The 25,418-nt window shown below is 37.0% G+C and overlaps 1 protein-coding gene across 3 annotated transcripts; it reads right to left on the bottom strand.

Annotated features, from left to right (window-relative positions):
* Positions 1–1,377: 1,377 nt before the first annotated feature.
* Positions 1,378–24,557, bottom strand: LOC109069477 (solute carrier family 12 member 3-like). 3 transcript variants are annotated; one of them, XM_042726739.1, is made up of 26 exons: positions 8,946–9,395; positions 8,752–8,841; positions 8,548–8,623; positions 8,286–8,381; positions 7,864–8,003; positions 7,469–7,579; positions 7,273–7,384; positions 6,237–6,367; positions 6,068–6,152; positions 5,595–5,752; positions 5,284–5,391; positions 5,071–5,194; positions 4,880–4,981; positions 4,602–4,757; positions 4,359–4,458; positions 4,173–4,284; positions 3,936–4,070; positions 3,734–3,840; positions 3,564–3,646; positions 3,405–3,488; positions 3,055–3,153; positions 2,866–2,977; positions 2,712–2,798; positions 2,486–2,618; positions 2,235–2,302; positions 1,378–1,944 (listed from the first exon to the last, which is right to left on the bottom strand). In XM_042726739.1, the coding sequence occupies exons 1-26, from the start codon at positions 9,183–9,185 to the stop codon at positions 1,806–1,808; spliced, it is 2,988 nt and encodes a 995-aa protein (XP_042582673.1). In that variant the 5' UTR covers positions 9,186–9,395; the 3' UTR covers positions 1,378–1,805. The 3 variants fall into 3 exon arrangements, with proteins under 3 accessions (XP_042582673.1, XP_042582672.1, XP_042582671.1); XM_042726738.1 differs by lacking the exons at positions 2,235–2,302; positions 2,486–2,618; positions 2,712–2,798; ... (20 more) ...; positions 8,752–8,841; positions 8,946–9,395 and adding exons at positions 13,429–13,496; positions 13,581–13,713; positions 13,809–13,895; ... (20 more) ...; positions 23,927–24,016; positions 24,163–24,557 and having other exon boundaries at positions 1,420–1,944; XM_042726737.1 differs by lacking the exons at positions 1,378–1,944; positions 2,235–2,302; positions 2,486–2,618; ... (21 more) ...; positions 8,752–8,841; positions 8,946–9,395 and adding exons at positions 12,509–13,047; positions 13,429–13,496; positions 13,581–13,713; ... (21 more) ...; positions 23,927–24,016; positions 24,163–24,557.
* Between the last annotated feature and the right edge of the window lie 861 nt (positions 24,558–25,418).

The following is a 25,418-nucleotide window of genomic DNA, read 5'->3' as shown; positions in this document are numbered from 1 at the left end:
TGATTTAGTATGCCATTTATGAAATAATGTCAGGTTTTACTTCCAGCTGTATCTAATAATTGTGATCAATGTTTAGATTTCATTGCATTGAAGGCGGGCAATGCTTTTATCCAAAGCGCCTTTTTTATTGCATTGAAAGCAAAAAAAAAAAAAAAAAAAAAATCTGTTATTTTCCTGAAAATTAAACCCATTAGCTTGACAATGCTAGTGCCATACTCTACCACAGGGGTTTTAACTCTGGCCCTCAAGGTCCATATTCCTGCAGAGTTTAGCTCCATCCCTAATCAAACACACCTGAACAAGTTCATCCAGGACTTCAGGGTTACTAGAAAGTTACTGGCAGGCGAGCTGGAGCTAAACTGTGCAGAAAAGTGGACCTCAAACCCCTGCTCTACCACATCTTCTTTCACATGAATTGAAATGGTAAATTACATGGTGTTCATTGTGATTTGGGCCATACAGACACTCTTTGGTTTAGTCTCATCAGACCTCAAATTCTGGTTCTAAATTAGACAATTCTCTCCTCAAAAGACAAAAAAAAAAAAAGATATTATGGCTCTGTTTCTTGCTTTTCAGGATGATGAGAAGTCTGTTTCTCAGCACAATTCTAATGACATGATAAAGTGGCTCAATCAGAGGAAGGTTCGTTCCTTCTACACGGCCTTCAAGGCATCCAGCCTAAGAGAAGGAGCCCAGCATCTTCTACAGGTTACTAAAGCCTCGATGCTTCAGTGATTAAACATGAGTCAATGTGCAAATTGATTTTTGCATGAATTATTACATTCAGTTCAGTGAGACAATTACTGTACCTTAAAATGGTTTTGCCCAAAATGACTGCTCGTGTTTCATACATAGAGCATTTGTGGTTTTTAATCTCTATGTTGTTTGTTGCAGGGTTTTCCTCATTAGTATGCTTATTGGTTTTATTTTGTTGGATGTATAAAATATTATATTTTTTTAATAACTGGAAAAGTATGGTGATATCTATAAGTTATTTTTCCTGTGTTGTTTGTTGTGTTGTTGTAAACTCATGTCTGTTATGGTCTTGTATGGTGAAAGGAAAGTTGCAGGAAATTATCAAAAAAAAAAAAAAAATAGTTTATCATGTTAATGATATTTTAATTTCTACAGTTTTAATTATTTTTGAGCTTTGTAGAGGGACAGCTGCAAAGAGAAACATACAAACAATGAAGTCTGTTTATTTCAGCTGAAATATATTATGTGAACATTTTTATACTTGGTGTAATGAGACAAGATCATAAGATCAAAACATGCATTTAATTCATAATAATCTAGTATTTATAAGTGAAAGCTGAGATGTCTGTCGTTGATATTCAGTCAATAATAATCATACAAAATTTATAGATCAAAACATGCATTCAATTCATAATAATCTAGTATTTATATTCAGTCAGAATGTAACATACTAAATTATTGGTTATAATGTTTTGGTCAATGAAATGTAATTTTGCAAATGCATGAACAAATAAACTTATTTTATAATATTATAATTGTGTCTTGTTGCATTAAATTGCATTTAACTTCTACCCTCAAATGAAGGGAGGGATCAGAGACAAAGTGCTTTCCCATTTCTATTCGATCTTTTCTAGCTGAATCATTAACCTGCATCATCAAAGATAGATTAAACAGACATAAGAACATGTGAAATAAACATACACCCACAGTCGCTGAACAAGAGAATTAAACAGCTCATTTCCGATCAACAGGTTCAACAGCGTTACATGACTGAAACTGACAGCAGCTGAGCTCTCCATGCAGATGGATTTAATGATGAACAGTCACATTTACTGACAGTAGAAGGTCATGACGTTCTCCTGGTTTCCTCGTATGAGCAGGACGGGACAGTGGATGCTGTAGCTCAGAGCGTCCAGCCAGGACATATAGAGAGAACTAGGACAGGTGACATCAGGGACTGGAAGAGAACTGAAGCACATAGACACACGTTATAATGAAGAGACTCGTTAAAAACACACACTACAAGTCACTCATTTGCTTAAATGATTGAAATCAGTTTAAAAGACTATGTAGTTTTTAAGTTTTAGTTTATTTTGTCATTTTAGTATTTCAACTAATCGAAATGTTGCCTTTCCAACTAGTTTGTTTGTTTGTTTGTTTTTTTCATTTAATGTTTGTTTTATTTTTTATTTCAAGTAATGTTTTGTTGTAGTTTATAATGGTTTTAGTTAATGGCAATAACTCTGATCTGTACTCACATTACAACCAGAGCAGCGTGAATTGAGTTCTTCTTGATGATCTCGTTTAGTCTCACTGTCCTCTCCACCTGAAAACAAAAGACAGTTTAATAGAGGGACTGATTATCAGACTCAAGTTGAATTTATTTGTTAATTTACACATCATTTCAAAGCAGCTCCACAGAAACAAACTGTTGTCTATAATGCATTATTGCTTTAACACTGAAGATTTACTTACAATCAGAAAGCAACACGCTTGCAAACACACACACCTTTGGTTTTATGGCCTCCAGGTCTTTGTCGGACACTTTCCATGGACTCAGTCTCTTGAGCTCCTGTACGTCTCCTCCGGCCTGGTCTTCACACAGCCTGAAGGGGGCGATGGATTCCTCGTACCGCTGCAAACTACAGGAACACAGAGGAAGAAAAACACAACAGTTACTATAAAGATGAATTTTAAAATGTGTATTTATGAGCATGTTTGCGCATGTTTCTCACTTTTTCACTAGAGGAGGTTTATCCACGTCTGTTATCACGACGATGTCCTCGATCTCCAGCCGGAATCTCTTTAACAGCATCTTCATGCTGCAAAGACAAACAGGTTTAAAGAACCACTGTTTCTGCAATTCAAAACAAATGATGATCAACTCACTCTTTCCGGTCTTCCTTCATGGTCTCCTGGTCTCCTAAGATAAACACTCGGAGTTTGCTCTTTTTCCAGCGGTTCCTTCTGGTCAACAAATACGGCACTAAAAGAGTCAGACCTGAAAGAAAGCAATAGCATTTCACAATGAGAAAACAAATATGGAAATTACCAACTTTTTAAGCAGCTGTGTCTCACCTCCATCGTCAGAGATCCAGTAGATGTCGACGCTCTTCCTGCCCTGTTTCGTCTGAAACACCGATCTGACCTGCTCATCCGAGCCATCGTCAGAAATATCTGGATGAGCAGACAACAAAGGAGCTTTATTTTGGCCAGTCCTCAGATCGTCTCATCTAATGAAGCTCGAGTGAAACGACACAGCTTTGTTGTTATAATAGAATCATTCTGATTGGCTGACTGAGTGATGACAGCAGGACTTGAAATATTGGATTATACCATTTTATTATTTAAATTTTATATTAATATATGATGATTTAATGTCAAATTAAATTTATGTGCACAGAAAATACAGTTTCTGTCTGTTTCACCTGAATTCCGGTCGGTCTCGTCCTTATCACATTGTGGGACTTCATCTGCGTCGAATGCCGGGTTATCAATAGCAGATGATCTGCCTCAAACACAACAAACCTGTTGATTTCATGACTGAATGTGCAATTTCAATCCATAATATGGCATAAAACACACACCTGCACTGTGCAAATCAGACGTTACGTCCAATCCGTCCATCATTCTCAGAATCGCGATGCCGTAGCTGGAGTCGAAGGCATCGCTGAACGAGAAGCATCATACAACGTCAAAATACAAAGAAAAAGTGTAACAGATTCACTGATATATGTGAACAAAAGCAGCAGCTCACCTGATGGTGTTGACGTAGTCCTGTAAGCTCTCCGGTTTACATTCCTGCCAGTTCATCTTGTATCCCAAAACCAGAGTGTTGGGCTTTAGTTTACCGAGACCTGAAGCCTAGAAAGACCATTGACGAGAAGAGCAAAGACTCTGTGAGAAGAACAAGATGACAAGAAGAAAGCTAGCAGATCTGAAGCTAGCGGCGGTGGTACCTGCATGAGATCATGTGCGCCCTCTTTCAGACTGTCAGCGGTGAAGGAGGTGTAGAAAGAACGAACTTTCCTCTGATTGAGCCAGTCCACCAGCATATCAGTGCTGTGCTGCGGGAAACTGGACTTCTCATCCTCCTGAGAGAGACAACACCATCACAAGTTTTGAAATAAATTATTTCATGTAGCCAAGGATGCATTAAACTGTCAGTTTATCTGTCTAAGATGAATGTCACGTACCATGATAATGTTCCCGCAGATCATCAGGCTGATGTTTTTGGTGAAAGTCCCCACAAAGTCCACCAGAGCGGGACGAACGTTAGGAGGGCCAGTCAGAACGAGACACTGAGGCCTAAGAGAAAGTGTTTATATGTGAGTGGCTGCTGCATCGTGAGCTGAAGCAATCGGTTTGCTAATAATCTTTACCTGAAGTTTTTGACGTGGTCTTCAACACCAGTCAGAGACATCGAGAAGGACAAAGCCATGTTGTAGAAACCCGCCTGATAAGACGTGCCCCAGTTCACCTCTGGACACAGACAACATTTACTGTGTTCACTTATCATGCTAATGGAAAACAGAAATTTTTGGTGCTGCAGTAACAATATTAATGAACCTCAGAAGCATATTATAATTGGAAAGTATTGGTTATAATCTGCATCTTTTACTCACGAGGTTTTTTATAGGTGACATAGCCTAAGAGGCAGAGCACGATACCAAAAGTGATGAGAGCGGCCCACCAGGTGAACAAAAACATGAGGACGAAAGACAAGACCGCAGCAAACAGAGACGTCCATGGAGAAAAGTAACGATACTGTGGCCGCCAACCTACGAGACACACAAACAATTTCAAATGTATTAATTTTTTTTTACATATTTGTCCATGCATCCAGTTTGTTGTTTACACAGTGCAAAACTGATGAGGGTGATGATGATAATCAGGTTCTCACCAGGTGATTTGGTGATCGATGCATGGAAGGTGCTGAAGTTGATGAGGCCGTAAGAGCAGAGGAAGAAGTTGGAGATCAGAGGAGCGATTGTGTTCAGGTCACCTGAAAACATCAACACGACACCAAACTTTAAAGTGTCCTCAGAGAGAGACCCTTCTGATCCTCTGATCTGGAGGAGATCCAGGACTCACCGATGAGGATGAAAGCCAAAGCGATGATGAACATGAGCATGTAGCCTCGTAGAGGCTCGTTGTTTTTCCCGTAACCTTTCCCGAAGAAGCCGATATAGGGGTAGATGTTATCCTTACACAAACACTGACAAAAAATAAATAAAAAAACACATAACATGTTACAGTCACATGTTGAATAAAAAATGCTATCCTCAGAACAGCCACATGGTCTACCTGGAAAATTTTGGGAGCAGACACCAAGAAACCCAGTGCTGATGACAAGGTGGCAGCAAAGATCCCGATGGTGATCAAATGAGCAGATCCTGAAACTATGGCAAGAATCTGGAGACAAATAGCCATAATATCCTTCATCCATCTTCCATAAGTTAAAATATACCATTTTGAGCGACATTTCTATAGTGCAATGCCACTGTCATGGATTATGCTGAATGCATTGATGTGAATGCAAAATCTACTCCACTTTCCAGCAGTCAGAATTCACCAAGTGTAAAAATCTGGGTTTTTTTGATAACTGATGCGCTCACCTGGAAATGGTTTGCCAGTCCAAAGCTACATGTGTTGTTCTGCTCACACTGGTCAAAATTCCAGCCTAATTTACAGCCCAAACCACTGCAGTGGATCGAAGAATTGAGCGCTAAACTATCATTCAGACTACCAGAAGCGTCTCTCACAACACTTGAAGCTGAGGGAGAAGAGAGGGAAGTGCCTTAGCGAGCGGTTCATTAATAAAATACACATTTCATTGTGACAGAAATATGTCTACTAATAGTAGATGTTCTGTATAGTTTAATTATCAGCGTCGGCCGCTATATTAATCTGTTTAGCTGATGTTGTCAAAATAGTGGCCAATAATTGGCAGCTAACATTCCCACAGAATTCCCATTTGGTTGTTTTTTGAAGAAACATTCTGTATTTTTTATTCAACAGCGCTGGCCATAATAAATCAATCATTCAATCGACCAATCAATGTCAGTTGACCACTGATGTGTAATCTCACCAACTGTGACTGAGATCAGTAAATAGCTCAAGGTGGTCCAGAATATGGCCAGCAGGGTCCCTTTAGGAATCCCACCAGATGGATCCTGGAATAACACAGACAGACATACACGTCATTTTTGTAGCATTAGTAAGACACATCAACTGAAGCACAAAAACAGCAAGATAACCTTGAGATCTCCACAGATGTTGACTCCAGACAGAATTCCTGTGGCAGAAGGGAAGAAGATGGCGAACATCCTGAAGAAAGATCCATCTTTGCCTCGGAAGGAAGGCAGCAGATTCTCCACGAAAATCTCAGCTGGGAGAATACAAAGCTGGTTAGGTTTGTCTGTTGCTTCACCAAATGCTCTGGCTGGTGGACCACCATCACTTGGTGATGTAAGTCATGATTATGGAATAAAACGTCAAAATTATGAGATAAAATGTAGAAATTATGACATACCTAGTCATAATTAAGATAAAGTCGATTATGAGCGACACAAGTCTAAATTATTACATATTAAGTCAATTAGGATTCATAAAAGTCATACTAAGTCATAATTATCTCATAATGTCTATATTGTATCTCTTAATTATTTATTAGATAAAATGTCAAAATTGTAAGATATAGTAGAAATTATGACACAGTCATAACAGAGATTTAAAAAGTCAATATGTTAACAAGCTAAAATATTAAAAAATATATATATATATTTATATATATATATATATATATATATATATATATATATATATAATATATATATATATTAGTCAAAATGATGGCAAAATGGCAATTAAGATACAAAAGTTAGAATTATGTGGAAGAAAGTGAAAAAGACTAAGATAATTAAGTTAAGACTAAGTTAATTATGGGATATATTAGAAATTGTGACACAAGCCAGTTGAAACGTCAATGATTAAATTGGCCTAAAATGTCATTATTAAGAGAGAAAATCATGACATACTAATATATAAATATTTTTATGTAATAATTATGCAATTTTATTCCATAATTCTGACGATATTGTCATCATTTTCACTTATGCCATAATTATCTTTTATCAAGGTCTGTGTTTTTGTTTCTTTCTTATGGAGGAACCGATCTCCAAATTAATTTGGTTTGTTGTAGCAGGAAAATAAAATATTGACTCCATAACTTATAAACGGGAGTTTATTGGATGCATTTGAAGCTCACATTCGATCAGGATCTCGTGTACTCACCGCGGTAGCCAAAAAATCCCATGGCCTGCTTCTCGGTGCTGGGGGGAATGACCGTCCCCACAAAATAATTCACTAAGGAGAGCAAGAGTGCTATGAAGAACAGGATCTGAGCCTGTGGAGGAGTGAAAACCAAGAAGAGCAATGGCAAAAGAGACAGTACTGGGAAATGAGCAAAAACCAAAGCAAAGGACCTTACCTTCGCCTCCCAAGCCATGCCAGCAAATGTGATGCAGAGGAGGATGATGACAGTAATCGTCCCAATGATCCTCACGTCATTGACATCATCCACCATCTGAGCGCTATTGTCCTGAAAATAGAGAAAACGACTGGGAGTGAAATATAAACAACTGTGCTTTCTAAAACAGACAAGTACAACCATTAGGGTGAATATCACCTAAAACATCCTCATGTTTCTTCATAGAAAATATGGACATAAGTGTGTCCCTCATCAAGTTGAGTAAAATATTGAAAGTGCTTGTATGGAATCATTATTTATTTATTAATTTACAGTTCCCCCTCCCCCTTCAAGCAGCTCTCTGAAATTCCCACAACCTGACAATAAATACATTTATCTGTAAGAGTGTGTCTCACTTTAAGAACATCTCTGACGGTCTCGGCGAACCCCACTGTGTTGAGTGAACAGGCGAGAGCATTAGCGAACGCAAAGAGCAAACCGATGGGCGCTCCGAGCTCCGGACCCAGACTCCGAGAGATCATGAAGTACGTGCCACCTAGAGGAAAGATCACTTCTTGTTATCACTTAATTTTTTTCTTTCTTTTTTTTTAAATACAGCACACTGCAATGCATTTCTTCCACAGTTTTACTTCTCAGGTAAACATTTCTTGTTTTGAGTATGTTGTGTGTGTATATATATATATATATATATATATATATATATATATATATTATTTATTTATTTTTTTTTTAATGGAAAGCAAGACATGATTCTGACTGAACCCAACATGAAATCAAGTAAAACATGTTCTTGTGGTGAACGATTAATTTCTCTCACCAGAGTAGACCTTCCCGTTGGTGGAGATCGCAGACACTGAGGTTGCTGTGATTGTTGTGATGGTGACAGACATGAAGATAATGACGTAGGTCAGAACTGCAAGCAAAAATGCAGAATTTAAGGCATTCCTGTGGCACATATGTAAAATGTCTGTAGATATAACATAAAAAAAAATTGCCTGAGAAAAGTTGTTTGAGAATGTACAATGACTGAATTTAGGATATGAACTGAATTAAATAAACCAGATGGAGGACTGACTCACTGATTCCAGCTTGAGACGTGATCCACGGCAGTCGCAGGTACATAATGACCCCCCAGATGTTCAACATACAGCGGATCTGAAATTAAAACACCAATCTAAACTTTGATTAAAGAATTCAATCAAATGCATACATTTTATTGTATTTATAAGATTTTTATTTTGAAGTATTCATCAAATAAAAATGTATCATTGCTTCTTTCTCACCATGACTCCCAGAACCCATCCAAAGCGAACAAGCTTGACTTTGGGCCGTCCGTCGTCCTCTGGCGGTGGAGGAAGATCATCAGGGTCCGGCTGTTGGCAGGAACATCCAGAGAATCAACAATCAATAATCAGTGCGTACAATATTAATTAGACTCACAAACTTAACAAATGACCACTTCTGGAGTTTTACTTACTGGTTTGCGCAGAACATCCAGTGACGGTCTGGTGCTCTTTATACGTCCCGACCAAGTGTCTTTGGCATAAAAGTCATATTTTGGCACAGGGTCCAGCGGATTGTAGAATGACATTTTTATCTTGTCCTTCCCGTAATCAAGCACCCCCATATCCACAGTAACTCCTTGAGACGGGATGTTGCTGTCCGCATGCCGAACTCCTGGGATGAGGTTTCTGATACGAGCAACATATCTGGCCATGGTGGATTCTGTGGGACTTTTGCCTGTGAATTTCCTTCCCTTCCTGTATTAATCCCTCAGATCCAAAGAAATCGCATCGGACAATCACTGCATATTCCAGCGAGCCGTGTGGACTTGACCTGGCCTTCCTCTGCTGTCAGGAAATGAGTTGCATTTTCTTTTATACCTTAACTGAGCCTTCTCACATAGACCCACAAATACTGTTGCATTGTTGCAGAACCGTGACTGGAGGTTATTTGTATTGTGTTCTCATGCTATCTTTGAAATCTTGTTTGGAAATATAATTAAACTGGTTTCACATAGATCTGTCAAACAGAGACTTTGTCTGCCAAAAGCTAAACTCTTTATCAGTCATGTAGAAAAAAAAATAGAGATTCATATCAAACTAGTCAACATTACAAGCAAGCAAAGAAAAACAAATACTGGAGTTTGGACATCTGAAGATCAGATCTCCTTCACCCAAAGCAACCATTATTAATGAAATGATTATAGATCATGTTGACGATGAGGGGACAGACTCTGAGGCTCTGAGCCCTTACCAAAAAGTAGTATACTTCAAGTTTATTTTATTAAGTATACTTAAGTAAAGTTAAAGTATATTTAGACTTTTTGTAAGTATAAGTCAAGTATACTTAAATGTCATTTTAAGTATATTTCTGAGGAGTACATAAAGTCCATTTCTGAGAAGTACATAAAAAGTAAACTAAAAGCATACTTTATTATTTTTAGTTTAAAAGAAGTATACTAATAGTACACTATTACACTATGAATAAACGTCTTTTTCGTAAGGGAGATCTGGGCTGCGTTTCCAAAAAACAATGTAAGCCTAAGCTGATTGTAGCTCCATTGGTTGCAATAGGTCTACAGTGTACTTAAGCTTGCGATGCTTTTGGGAAACGCAGCCCTGATTGTTTTTCATGAACACATGTTGGTTGTATAGGCCTGGAAACTTGTCATAAACCTGGGATTTTCCATGCCTTGAAGCAAGTTTAAAGTTTGTCCAGCTGTTATCAGAGCAGCATGCAACATATCAAACCTGTTCACACACCTTAAAGCATACAGGAAAGAAAAATACATAAATGAGATATTTTTTAATACATCAACTGACAATGACCATGGAAAGACTTCAGCTCAGGCACTCTTTCACAGATCATCAACCTTGCCTCAGATGTTTCTCCTGAAATTCTACAGTAGAATTAAAATCAGACACAAATGAGTCAATAGTTGACCATCGGTTGAGCTTTTAAATGAATGATTTGATGAGAAATGTTTAAGTTCATATTGAGATCTCTGGCAAATCTAAACCATTGTTGAGATCTCTTCTAAAAGAGGAGATGTGAAATTACTGGAGTGTTTTTCTCAGATCTGAGGAGCAGGAAACTCCAAGGCTTTGAAAGTTTTGAACACACTGTCATGTCAGACATACAGTTCATGTAGACCAGGGTTAAACTGTATTCTCAGGACTAGAGGTGTGTTCACGAATGTCAAATTGAGACAAGTTGTCACATGTATTATGTGTTCAATTTTTTATGCTTTCATTATTGTATTGCTAAATCAATTGTTATGTTTTACAATTTGCGGCATTACTTTGGCAAGCATTTCATATACAAAACACTCTAATGAGCGGATTGAGGAGGACTGAGTTAATTAGTGCAAACAGGTGATACTGGTTAATGAGAACCTTTAAAAACCCTCCATGCAGTTGCTTCAGTTAAAGAGAATGAACTGTGTGCATGATGATGGAAAGGGTGGGACTATTGAGAGAGGGTTTTGGAGAATAAAAAAAAGAGGATAAAATGACAGATTTTATTTTGGAGGAAAAAAGTGAAACTCTTTTGTTCTTATGGGATTTATTGTTCTCTCTTGAGGATCTATAGTGGACTTTTGATGTGTTTTTGAGATGCATTCATTTCTAAACTCCCAAAACCAATACTGAATATCAAACTAAATAACTGTGTCACACCTCCTCTCCGATTAAATGAGATGACAGCTGAGAGGGTCGTGCAACTTGCTTTTAAATGTTTGATCACATAAGTCATGTATTCAGTTTTTATGTTTTATTTTGACAAAACATTCAAGAGGGGCATTTGTGCACAAACAGAAGAACTGAATAACATTATGAACAGGCAGGCAATTCTTTATATTCTCTGAAAATAAATGAGTTCAGGACATTGGACGAAAAAGAAGAACTGATAATCTGATATAAGAAAAATGCATCAGCTAAGTTTCTATTGGCAAATCAGAAATTGTAATTCACGCTGTCATTTCTCATGAGGGCTTGGATTAAAGCATTTCCCCTCAGACGATCAAGATCATTGTGATCAGTGATTTATCTCTTATTGTGACATAGGCAAAGGTGTTTTCTGGGCCCCCGTTCCCTATTATTATACAGCTACTGGTTCCACCCAAAACAAAAATCTATCATAGTGCATATGAAAACCATTACAGTGTTCTCTATCGCTATCAATAGCAAATATGCAAGTTTAACTTCTTCAAAAATAGCAATGTTACCACCTCCATACCGAGAAATGTCATGCATTTCAGTTGCAAAAGTACTGATTAAGTCCTGGGGCAGCACTGACAAGTTGCTGCGCACCTGTTTGATCCGAGTGCGCAAGACTGTGAGTCTGTACTGTATGTGTGTGCGTTTGTATATGAAATAACGGGAGAAAAAAGTGATTAGTTAATTTCATTGGGAAAACATGACAATAGCTAGGCAATAATTAGCCACTCTAATATTTGTTATTTATTTGCTTGGTACTGTAAATTGTCTTTTTGGTTATTTGGTTATTGTAGGTAACCCATAGAATAAAAAGTAATTTATTTCTTCTTATTGTAATTGGGCCCCCTGGAAGTGTGAGCATAGACACAGGCCTAGAATACCTATATGCAAAAATGTGGCCCAGTTTGGCTGTTAATTATTGATAAACGTGTGTGTGTGTGTGTGTGTGTGTGTGTGTGTGTGTGTGTGTGTTTGCTCCTTTAGAATCCTCAGAATTCATTAAGCTAAAAAAACAATCGTTGTGAAACTTTTCGTGAGAAGTTCTTGCTTATAAATATGAATCCACTTATGTATTAGTGATGAGACCCAGCTGAATTGATCGAAGTGATTGAATCAGCTGGTGTTTTGGTGATTCTTATGTGTAAACAATCATAATAACTATAACACAAACTATTTACTAAAATTGACTCGTAGAGTGTATTTCTCCTGTGGATTTATTTTGTTATCTAATGCAATGACATTGAGTGTAAATTAGGAATTGAAAGTAAACACTTTTGAGGCCACTGAGAAACAAAATTCATATATATGAAGTCTTTAGAGATGTGGTGCTAATTTTTATTTTTCACATTCATAAGCAGATAAAAAGCGTACTTGTGATTCAAAACAATAACCTAATAATCATACACATAATAATATAAGACATTTTTTCACTCAAACAGCATGAAACTTCTACCCTGAAATGAAGCACTTCCCTCCACCAGCCTAACTCTACTGCGTTTCTACTGTATCTCTATTCTATCCTTTCTACCGAATCTGTTTGACCTGTATCATCCTCAAAGATACAAGCATGTGAAATAAATATACATATGTACGCAGTATTACAATGTTCAAGAGGATTAAGCAGCTCATTTCAGTACAACAAGGTTCAGCATCTTTACATTGCAAGTACTAGGCAGTAATAAATGTGTTTAAGGATGAACAGGCACATTATTGTGAGTGTTTTACTGACAGTAGAAGGTCATGACGTTCTCCTGGTTTCCTCGTATGAGCAGGGCAGGACAGTGGATACCGTAGCTCAGAGCGTCCAGCCAGGACATATAGAGAGAACTAGGACAGGTGACATCAGGGACCGGAAGAGAACTGAAGCACACACACACACATTAACTACCATCCAAATGTTTGGACACACTTGACTGAATTTATGATCTTGAGGCCCTTTTTAATCTAAAGGCTTCTGCTTAAATGTTTAAACATGCTTGTATGTTTTCTTTTGTCTTTGCTGCTTTTCTGATTTATTATATTTATTTCCTGGCTTATTTTGTTTAGAGTTAGTATCAGGAGCTAATTAGTTAGTAAAGATGGCTATCTAGCTCTTTGGGTGACCAAAGTACTAGTATTGGTTAAACAGGATCTCAAAGGCCTAAAAATGTTACAAATGATGATCAGTTGTTTGTGATGTCACTCATTTGAACTCACTTTGAGTCACTTTCAAGTAAACTTGTCTAAAGTATTGATACTCACATTACAACCAGAGCGGCGTGGATGGAGTTCTTCTTGATGATCTCGTTTAGTCGCAGCGTCCTCTCGATCTGAGCGTGAATACAGGGTCAGTTCTATTTAACTGATACATCGTATTTGTGTTCAAAAACCCGCATGCTACCAAACACACACACCTTTGGTTTTATGGCCTCCAGGTCTTTGTCAGACACTTTCCATGGACTCAGTCTCTTGAGCTCGTGTACTTCTCCTCCGGCCTGTTCTTCATATAGCCTGAAGGGGGCGATGGTTTCCTCGTATCGCTGCAAACTACAGGAGCAGAGAGGAAGAAAACATCAACAGTTACTAAAAACCTGCATGTTTTTGTATGCGTGTCCATGAGCATGTTTGTGCCCATTTCTTACTTTTTCGCTAGAGGAGGTTTATCCACATCTGTTATTATTACGACGTCCTCAATCTCCAGCCGGAATCTCTTTAAAAGCATCTTCATGCTGAAATAAGAAACACGCTGACTTGAATGCATATAAAAACAAAAAAAATATAGTTACAAAAATGATGGTGATGATGATCAGCTCACTCTTTTCGGTCTTCTTTCATGGTCTCCTGGTCTCCTAAGATAAACACTCGGAGTTTGCACTTTTTCCAGCGGTTTCTTCTGGTCAACAAATATGGCACTAAAAGAGTCAGACCTGAAAGAGAGCAACGATGCTTCACAGTGAGAAAATAAATGTGGACATTTTTAGAAATATCAAAAACAGTGCCAGCCCAGACCATTAAGAACCAATGGGTGCTTCCGCAAGGAGTTTAAGTATAATTCTCACCTCCATCATCGGAGATCCAGTAGATGTCGATGCTCTTCCTGCCCTGTTTCGTCTGAAACACAGATCTGACCTGCTCATCTGAACCTTCGTCAGAAATATCTGGATGGGGAATCAAAAAGGTTTCAAAAAAGGAGTTTTGTAAGGTCCGTTGTCAAATCGCACCAAATGAATCTTGATTGGGAAAAAATTCTGTGTACCCCATGTGCAGCTTTGCTGATTATAATAAAGTAATTCTGACTGATTAAATATTCAAATTATTTTTATTCTTCCAATTATTTTAGAATATTGCATTCCAGTTTTGAGGGTAACGCATAAAGCTTTTTGCTGTTGGCGTTTCCATTCAGGGTTTTTAATTTGGTATCCCAAAAATCACAAGCACATTATGCTATGTCATATCACTTCACTAGCAGTGTCAAAAGAGTAAAAGTGCACAACAAATAAGACCTCAGATTCATGATTCACCTGAATTCCGGTCGGTCTCATCCTTTTCGTATTGGACTTCATCTGCATCGAATGCCGGATTGTCAATTGCAGATGATCCACCCAACCAAAACAAACCCACATAAGGCTTGGTTTAATGACTCCAACTACAGCGTCAATCCATTTTCTAAGCATCATACTGTATAAAACACACACCTGCACTGTGCAAATTATCTGTTACATCCAATCCATCCATCATTCTCAGAATCGCAATGCCATAGCTGGAGTCGAATGCATTGCTATAAGAAAATCATTTATACAAGATCAAAATACAAAGAAAAAAGTGCAACGAAAAAAACAGACTTCCCCTCAGGCCATATTCCACCTGAACAATACACAACATCTCGGGACTACTTGCATACATAACTTCCCAAAACTGTTCATCTATATGTAGCACATTCATAATTCTGTTTCTATCATGACAACTCTCTGAAGATTTTAGCATGGTAATGGATATGTTTTTGGTCTTGGTGGAATAGATCTGCTACGCTGCTGCTGCTGTTGTTGGTTATTGCAGTAGTTGTAGATTATTGCTGCTACAGGATTTTGTGACTGCCAATGCATACGGCGATACGGTGCTGTGAGTATTTAAAACATGCTGCTGCTGCACAAATAGCATATAAAATAACCTGTAAGCAGATCTATACAGGTGGAGCTGGGGAAGGTGGAGGGTTTCAGAGAACCTCTGAAAGTGGCTGCAAGTTGATGCTAACCAGCCATTTAAATGTAAAGCAGGAAGCTCATTGGCTCTTTATTATTAGCGCTATATTTCTTTATTTCCTTTACCTTAAATTATATGTATGTCTGTACTTTCTGTACTGGAAGCTCCTGACACCAAGACAAATTCCTTTTGTGTGTAAAAACACTTGGCAATAAAACTCTTTCTGATTCTGATATATGTGAACAAAAGCAGCAGCTCACCTGATGGTGTTGACGTAGTCCTGTAAGCTCTCCGGTTTACATTCCTGCCAGTTCATCTTGTATCCCAAAACCAGAGTGTTGGGCTTTAGTTTACCGAGACCTGAAGCCTAGAAAGACCATTGACAAAAAGAGCAAGTCAAGTCACCTTTATTTATTTAGTGCTTTTAACAATACATATTGTCAAAGTACTTTACAGTATTAAATAGGAAAATAGTGTGTCAATAATGCAAAGACTGTGAGAAGAACAAGATGACAAGAAGAAAGCTAGCAGATCTGAAGCTAGCGGCGGTGGTACCTGCATGAGATCATGTGCGCCCTCTTTCAGACTGTCAGCGGTGAAGGAGGTGTAGAAAGAACGAAATTTCCTCTGATTGAGCCAGTCCACCAGCATATCAGTGCTGTGCTGCGGGAAACTGGACTTCTCATCCTCCTGAGAGAGACAACACCATCTCAAGTTTTGAAATAAATTATTTCATGTAGCCAAGGATGCATTAAACTGTCAGTTTATCTGTCTAAGATGAATGTCATGTACCATGATAATGTTCCCACAGATCATCAGGCTGATGTTTTTGGTGAAAGTCCCCACAAAGTCCACCAGAGCGGGACGAACGTTAGGAGGGCCAGTCAGAACGAGACACTGAGGCCTAAGAGAAAGTGTTTATATGTGAGCGGCTGGTGCATCGTGAGCTGAAGCAATCGGTTTGCTAATAATCTTTACCTGAAGTTTTTGACGTGGTCTTCAACACCAGTCAGAGACATCGAGAAGGACAAAGCCATGTTGTAGAAACCTGCCTGATAAGACGTGCCCCAGTTTATCTCTGGACACATGATCAAATAAGATGGAAAACAAGGGTGTCAGACAAGGGTGTTTTATTTAAATATTTTGGTACTGAAATATATCATTAAAAATACTGAATTTGGGGTTCTTTTGTTTAACTAGTAAAGCGTGACACTCACTAGGTTTTGTATAACTAACATAGCCAAGGAGGAAGAGGACGATACAGAAGGTGATGAGAGCGGCCCACCATGTGAACAGAAACATGAGGAGGAATGACAAGATAGACCCAAACAGAGACGTCCATGGAGAATAGTAATGATACTCCGGCCTCCAACCTGCAAGAGAAAACAACTATTACTTATTTTACTTCACCCCCTCAACAAGTGATTGTTTCCTTTCTTCTTTCCTATCCTTCTTTGGACATCATACATTGCATTCATTAATAATAAGGCTGCATAAATTACAGTACAGCAAGCTTTTATATCCCCTTTTCAGAAACTTGAACTTGAGAAAAAAAAAAGAAGAAAAAAAAAACTCATAGATAGGCATTTTTAATGTGTTTTTTTTTAACACTTTATTTTAAGGTGTCCTGTTATACATGTTATATACTTACTATTATAATAACAATAAATTATGCATAATTATATGCAAGTCACCCTAAGCCAAAGCCTTATCCTAACTCTAACCATATAGTAAGTACAGTACATGTACTTACAGTACACTTAAATGTATAATTACACTGTAACAAGGACACCTTAAAATGAAGTGTAACCCTTTCAATTTTAGTTACTTTTTTATTTACAGAAACTGGGAGTGTCCATAGATTAAGTTTGAAGAAGCAGTGACATAAATGGAATAAAGCCTATTTTATACCCTATTGTCAATCCCTCAAAGAAAAAGACATTTAGATCTTTATTTGCATCCATTTATTACTAATCAAATTACAGTGCATGCATAATTCTTAGGCAGGTCGATATTTTATCATTGTTTTTCCAAGCACATTTGAACAAATCCAAACCACATCGATCTTAATAACTACTATTCATTTTGTATAAAAAACTTACATTCAGATATGCATAATTATGATCAAAATATCGATTTGCCTAATAATTATGCAAGCACTATCTTTAGATATCTGTCATTAGCACAATGTAAAACTGATGATGAGGATGATGATGATAATCAGGTCCTCACCAGGTGATTTGGTGATCGACGCATGGAAGGTGCTGAAGTTGATGAGGCCGTAAGAGCAGAGGAAGAAGTTGGAGATCACAGGAGCGATTGTGTTCAGGTCACCTGAAAACATCAACATGACACCAAACATTAAAGTGTCCTCAGAGAGAGACCCTTCTGATCCTCTGATCTGGAGGAGATCCAGGACTCACCGATGAGGATGAAAGCCATAGCGATGCAGAACATGAGACAGTAGCCACGCAGAGGCTCGTTGTTTTTCCCGTAACCTTTTCCAAAGAAGCCGATGAAGGGGTAGATGTTATCCTTACACAAACACTGTTACAAAAAAAAAAAAAAAAAAAAAAAAAAAAAAACTATTTTTTTATAACATGTTATATTTCACTGCATGTTGGATGAACAACAATATAATGAAAAACCTTTGAAATGCCTACCTGGAAAATTTTGGGAGCAGACACCAGGAAACCCAGTGCCGATGACAAGGTGGCAGCAAAAACCCCAATGGTGATCAAAATGCCCCATCCTGAAACAGTGGTAAGAATCTGGAGGAAAAACAGAAATCATTCTTCTTCCATCATCCCTTATATCCATCCACATATTTTTTTTTTTTTTTTTTTTTTTTTTTTTTTTTGACAATTGCTTAGACATGATATCTAAATGCACTGAAGTAAATGTGAAATCACTTCACCAAACTTGGACTTCGGCACACAGCAAAAGATTAATATTTCACTTGCGTCTGTGCTATGAGATATATTTCAAGTAACAATTATTACAAGTTTTAAAAAATTAAAAGGGGGGGGGGGACTCATTTAAAATATTAATAAAAGCTACAATATATAAGTGATACTAAAATAATATTGTTTGGGCATAAAATTAAGAGTGAATGCATGCATATTGTGAATTAATTTAACAGATGTGGTTACGTGGCTTTCAATTAAATATTACTAGCAAAGTTAAAATGCATTAATTTACAATGCATTCCGATGTCCTCAGTGAAACTGATGAAACACAATGGAAACAAATGAAGCCGGCTGTTTTATTGATTTATCAACAGGGCCGATGCACTCACCCGCAAGTTGTTTGCCAGTCCATGGCTACATGTGCGGTTCTGTTCACACCGGTCAAAATTCCAGCCTAATTTACAGCCCAGGCCGCTGCACTGGGTTGTGAAATTTTTCAGGGCTAAACTATCGTTCACATTCCCAGAAGCGTCTCTTACAACAGTTGCAGCTGAGAGAGAAGAGAGGAAATTGCTTTGGTGAGCCTTTCGCCAAACACGACACATTTTGTTTAATTTCATAAGTGTTTCTAATGCAATACAGTGCAACAGAATGTCTAATCTCACCACATGTGACTGAGATCAGTAAATAGCTCAAGGTGGTCCAGAGTATGGCCAGCAGGGTCCCTTTAGGAATCCCACCGGTCGGATCCTGGAATAACATGGAATAACCCACATCATTTAGCACTTTAAAGTCACTTTGACTTTCATTCTTTACACGTATCATCCGAAAAAAAAAAAAAAAAAAAAAATTACCTTGAGATCTCCACAGATGTTGACTCCAGACAGAATTCCTGTGGCAGCCGGAAAGAAGATGGCGAACAACCTGAAGAAATATCCGTTTGGGCCTCGATAGGAAGGCAGCAGATTCTCCACGAAAATGTCACCTGGAAGAAGAAAAATGTGGGTTTTGCTGGTCCTTCGCCAAGCACTCTAACAAATTTTGGTGAAATTTGACTGAAGAAGACCTTTATTATTTATTTATTTTTTCCTGCTTTTTTCAAATGGTTATATTTCTAATTATTTTAATACTGTTACTCATTGTTATGAATTACAAGATGTTACAGTCCATAACAATTTAATATATATATATATATATATATATATATATATATATATATATATATATATATATATATATATATATATATATATATATATTTATTTATATCATAATGATCGCAAAAAGTGTCTTAAATAGCTGAAAATCATGATTTCTTGTTGTCTGAATTAGTCAGTGCATTTTTTTTTTTTTTTATCATGTGATGTAATCAAAATATTTTATTGTACTTTTCTTTTGGTAATATTTCATTCATTTTATTTATAGTAGCCCTAAAGCATAATTTACCTAATTCTACAACATTATTTAAAAAAAAAAAAAAAAAATCTTATAAAAATGTGTCCGTAAATCTTGCGTCAACTCTGTTACCATACCATACTTTGCCTTTAAATTAGTGGAATTATCTCCCAAACCTATGTAAGATACAGGAAATGATGTCACTTTCCCTCAATCTTAAGATCTGAAGCACTGCAAAGTCTATGTGGTCTCAATAAGAAAATATATTAATTGACAAATTTATAAAGTGTCAAATCTGTTACCAAAATATCAAAAGGAATCATGATTTCAGTAGTGCAATGTGCTCTTAGCATTTATCCTAGCAAGTGGAGTTTTTGGCAAAAATTAAGAAAATTCTATTACTGTCAAACTCTGTTACCAAGGTAGAGTAACAATGCTGACAATGCAGTAACAGAACTGACAGTCCATTGGACAATTCTGTCAATTCTGTTACTTAAAGGGTCAACTCTGTTTATGAAATATTTTCACAAAAAACAATACAATTGTTGTTTAAAATCTAATAAACATTATTGACTTATTTTTCCACCCTTATAATATTTCAACAACATTTCTTTTTTTTAACTGGATATTGTATATAAAAAAATTTCAGATTAAAAATATTTGCTCCAAGTGGACGGTTCTGTGCAGACAGGTATTTTAAATATTATCTCAGAACAAATGAATAAATGAAATAACATCTCAGTTTCAAGTGATGGAATGTAAGGACTGTTTGTCTAATAAAACAAGAATATTTTTTTTCTGTTATGATTTATTATTATTTCTACATATTGGCTAATTTGTCCGTAACAGAGTTGACAAACAATACCATAATGACATCTGTTTTTTTATTAAAAGTAAAAACAGGAAGTAACTTTGTGTTTGGCAAGCACTGAATTATAAAAATTAAATATGTTTTCAATAATAATATTTTTTCTTTCTGCAATGCCAAATGTATCTCCAATTATAGAATCACTCATATATATGTACTCAAATTCTTATTAGATCAGGATCTCGTGTACTCACCACGGTAACCGAAAAATCCCACAGACTCCTTTTCAGTGTTGGGGGGAATGACTGTCCCCACAAAATAATTAATTAAGGATAGCATGATGGCGATGAAGAACAGGATCTGAGCCTGTGGTGGAGTGGAAACCAAGGCGAACAGTTGTGTTAAAAAAAGCAATATTGGGAAATTTTCGAAAGCAGGAGAAGAGGAACATACCTTCGCTTCCCAAGCCATTCCAGCGAATGTAATGCAGAGGAGAATGACGACAGTAATTGCCCCAATGATCCTCACATCATTGACATCATCCACCATCTGAGATTTAAAGTCCTGAGCAGAGAGAAAATAATTGTGATGAGATTTAAACAGTTTTGTCGTCAGTTCACTTGGAGCTCAAGCATAGTTATTATAACTTACTTGTGTATTTCCTATATTTACTTTTATTTTTTTTTCACATTTAAAGGGGTCATGAACTGAGAAACCAAAATACCCTTGATCTTTTGACATATAAGAGGTCATTGTCTTATAAAAACATCCTGTAAGTTTCAGAACTCAACACTTTCTCATTGGTCTAAAAACAGCTTCTATTGAAGTCAGTCTGCGAAAATGACAGCATGTGGAACTTTCTACTCTATGATGTAATAGTGTGGATAAGATCAACGCCTGCTTCTACATCACTGCCTGTTTAGCCCCGCCCACCAATTTGCACATGTAGTGTAATTAAAGAGAGGGGTGAAAGCAGGACTATGCTTTATATTTTGTTTGATAAATCTTAAGCATTTTTAACCTAAATCACAGCAGCGTCCATCTATGAGGAATGTATGCTGTCAGACATACTATTAGCCAATCATAGCAGTGGGCATTTACTTCTGAGTCTACAATCTTCCACGTTTATTCAAACAGAGCGTTCTGATGAGGGGGTTTTAAAACAGGACAGAAAATACCGTATTACTTCCAAAAAAAATTTTTATGTAAAAACCTTGATAATATTATAAATGGACCACACAGAACAGAGAGAAAAAAAAAACTAAAAAAACTAAAAGCCAGTTCATGACCCCTTTACCTTTTGTCTTCGCTTTTTGGGAAAATTGACCAAAAATATTGGCGACCCCAAAGGGACATAAAATCAGATGGAAAAATTATATTTCAATACTTTTGTGTTGTTCTTAGAAACTTTGCATTAAAAAGTCTGAGAACACAACTGAACTTTGCATAGGCTTGTTTAATCAACCAACTCAAATTTATAACACATCTGAGTAAAAATGAGGAGTCACTCTTAATCTCCCTCATCATGCTGGCAAATTATGTAACTTTTTGAATGGAATTTGTGTTTAAAGGTTTTTTTTTTTTCCCTAAAAAGCTGCTTTCTGAATTTCCCATGTGTGCATGTCTCACTTTGAGAAGATCTCGGACAGTCTCGGAAAACCCCACCGTGTGGAGCGCACATGCGATAGCGTTGGCGAACGCGAAGAGCAAACCGATGGGCGCTCCGAGCTCCGGTCCCAGACTCCGAGAGATCATGAAGTACGTGCCACCTGGAGGAAAGATCACAGATGAATCTCCCAGTGTAGTTTTTACTTGAAGAATTGGCTTTGCTTGTTGAAATGATACACCTCACTAAATAGGTTTAAGACAAATACAAACATAGCATTTCTTGGGCAAGTTTACTTCCAGGTTCTTGTATTGTTTTAAGGATATTATATTTTACTGAAAAATTTGAAATTTCAGATTAAAACCAACATGAAGTGAAATGTCTTATTTACTTAAGACATGTTGCTGTTTTTATGGTGAATAATTACTTTCACTCACCAGAGTAGACCTTCCCGTTGGTGGAGATTGCTGACACAGACGTTGCTGTGATTGTTGTGACAATGATAGACATGAAGATAATGACGTAGGTCAGAACTGCAAGTAGAAATGCAAAAATGGCATGTCAAATTACTTTGGATTAGGCCTTGATACTTTTAAGTGGAAATATTTAACTGTTAACTGTTAGTTGATTTAATTAAGTGTCTTGAACTGAATTAAACCAGATGGAGGACTGACTCACTGAGTCCGGCTTGAGACGTGATCCACGGCAGTCTAAGATACATAATGACTCCCCAGATATTCAACATAGCGCGAATCTGAAACCCAGTCATAGCAAAAACATGAGTGGTGCATGAACGTGTTTCCTTAATATTCCTTAAAAAAACAAGCCAGAATCATATTTCACTGCACATTTAAAGGAGAGAAATAATACATTACATTTTGCATAAAGGAAATTATTCTGGTTAATAATAATAATAAAATAAACTTTAGGTACAATCTTTGATCATATGATATAATGGTTTTCATTAAATATGATTGTAATAAATTACAATTATGACAGATAGACTTTAAATTTGGGGAGTTAGTGGGGGTATACTGATATGTATAATAATGGCCAACTAAGAATGGTTTTACGCCCAACTGAAACCAAACAAAAACTCAACAGACCTGAACGAATCACATGCGTGACTGATTTTGCTTTTACAAAAGGCAAATTTCACTGATAAGTGAGAAACATGTTATCCTAATTAGCTACGCAAGAGATGATGCAAACCCATCAGAGGACCTCAGAGGATGCTAATCCTGAAACAATATACAGAACTACCAAACTTTACTATACGTTCAATTGCAACATATAATAATTGCTTTAACAGTGTTCATCATCTGTTTGACTACGTCTTTAATTTATTTTTCCGTACATTTCTGCCATATGTACATTAACTGACAGTCACCACTGGTAAGCTACTACTAAAATATATTGTAGAAACTTAATTTTCTGTAAAGTTGCTTTGCAATTATTTGTATCGTGAAAAGTGCTATACAAATAAACATGAATTGAATATATCCCTGTTACGCACTTTTTATTTGTTTTTTTGTTACTGTACTGATGACTATGTAAAACCAAGAATGATATTGTAAGGCCCCAAAACGAGAATGATCTTTAAGAAAAAACAGAAAATGTTCATATGCATAATGATAATGACAATTCTTTGGGAAATATACATGTACATGACATTCACACTCAATAAGTTTGTAGTGTTTGGGTTCACTGAGAAAGACATCTGGCAGATTTCTTGGAAAGTCTGAGCACAGACGTAAGCATTACTGTAGCTCACCATTTAACATCTTGGAGAAAAAAATAGAAAGGTGAATAAAATCCCATTAATGATTGCTGCTTTCTCACCATGACTCCCAGAACCCATCCAAAGCGAACAAGCTTGACTTTGGGCCGTCCATCTTCCTCTGGTGGTGGAGGAAAATCTTCAGGGTCCGGCTGTTGACAAGAACATCCAGAGAATAAACATCAAAATCAAACCATATTGCCATATAAACAATCTTTGTGCACAATATTCACTTGTGTTAAGAAGCTTACTTAGGCATGCATCTTCTTTCAAATGACCACTTCTGGAGTTTACTTACTGGTTTGCGTAGAACATCCAGTGATGGTCTGCTTTTTTTTATACGTCCTGCCCAAGTGTCTTTGGCATAAAAGTCATATTTTGGCACAGGATCGAGTGGATTGAAAAATGACATTTTTCCCAGGTCCTTCTCCTTCCCATAATCAGTCTCCCCTATATCCACGGTAACGTCTCCTTGAGGTGGGCCATTGTTGTCCGGACGGCGCAGACCCGGGATTAGGTTCCTGATGCGTTCGATATATTTGGACATTGTGGACTTTCTAGGACTTTAAACCTTAAGAAATTGACCGTTCCTGTTTCAGTTTCAGTGGAGTACACCGATATGATCCAACGAATCCACGGATCCAGCACATCCACAGGGTGCAGATGAACAGACCTTCTTCTATCAGAAAATGAGTTACGTTTTCTTTTATACCTTAACTGAGCCTACTTACACACACCCATTATTAGACATACACAAACAAAATTGCTGCAAAACCATGACTGGCAGTTCTTTGTATTGTGTCTGCTTGAAGTCTTCTTCAGAAACATCAACAGACTGGTTTCTCAACAATTCAATGTCTTCCAACAATAACTTAGTGTGTTAACTTAGGATATCCTTCATTCAAAGTGAGCATCATAAACTAAATGATTACAGATTATTATTACTAGTCTAAAAAAAAACCTTGCATGACCATTCATGACTGACTTGTCTGTGATTTTTTTTTTCATATGTTGAAGCAAGCTTAAAGTTTATCCAGCTGTATCAGAGAAGCGTGCGCAAAGGAAAGGACATGAATAAGTTATTTTTAATGTATTAACTGTTTTTCCTAGACAAACATTACTTTAAAATGAGAGACTTTTGCTCCTTCCATATCTCACCAACTTTGTCTCAAATGGCACCAAAAAAACTCAAATGTGTCGCTGGTTGTCATCCGGTAAGACAGGGGTCTTCAACGTATTTCAGGACAAGGACCCCTTAGACGAAAAAAACATTGAGCAGGGACCCCCAATACAAAATGTCAAACAGAGCGACATATTAAGCATGTAAACTTTGATATTAATAGAAACTAACACTATTATGATTAAGAAAATTCACATTTTAACTTTACTGTTAGTGGACAAATAAACATTTACTTAAACTTCAGCTTCAAGTTTACTAAAACTTCACAATTTAGTTTTAGATGGACAGTTCAGAGTCAGTAAAATTGAGGGTTCTCTAGTAAAGTTCAAATATAATATGTAAGCAACAGTTTCACGCATAAGAACAGCAATGCA

This window comes from Cyprinus carpio, chromosome B7, assembly GCF_018340385.1.
Source record: "Cyprinus carpio isolate SPL01 chromosome B7, ASM1834038v1, whole genome shotgun sequence".
In the NCBI taxonomy this organism is placed as follows: Eukaryota; Metazoa; Chordata; class Actinopteri; order Cypriniformes; family Cyprinidae; genus Cyprinus; species Cyprinus carpio.
Note: the sequence above shows the minus strand (reverse complement) of the source record. Positions and strands in the feature narration are given on the sequence as shown.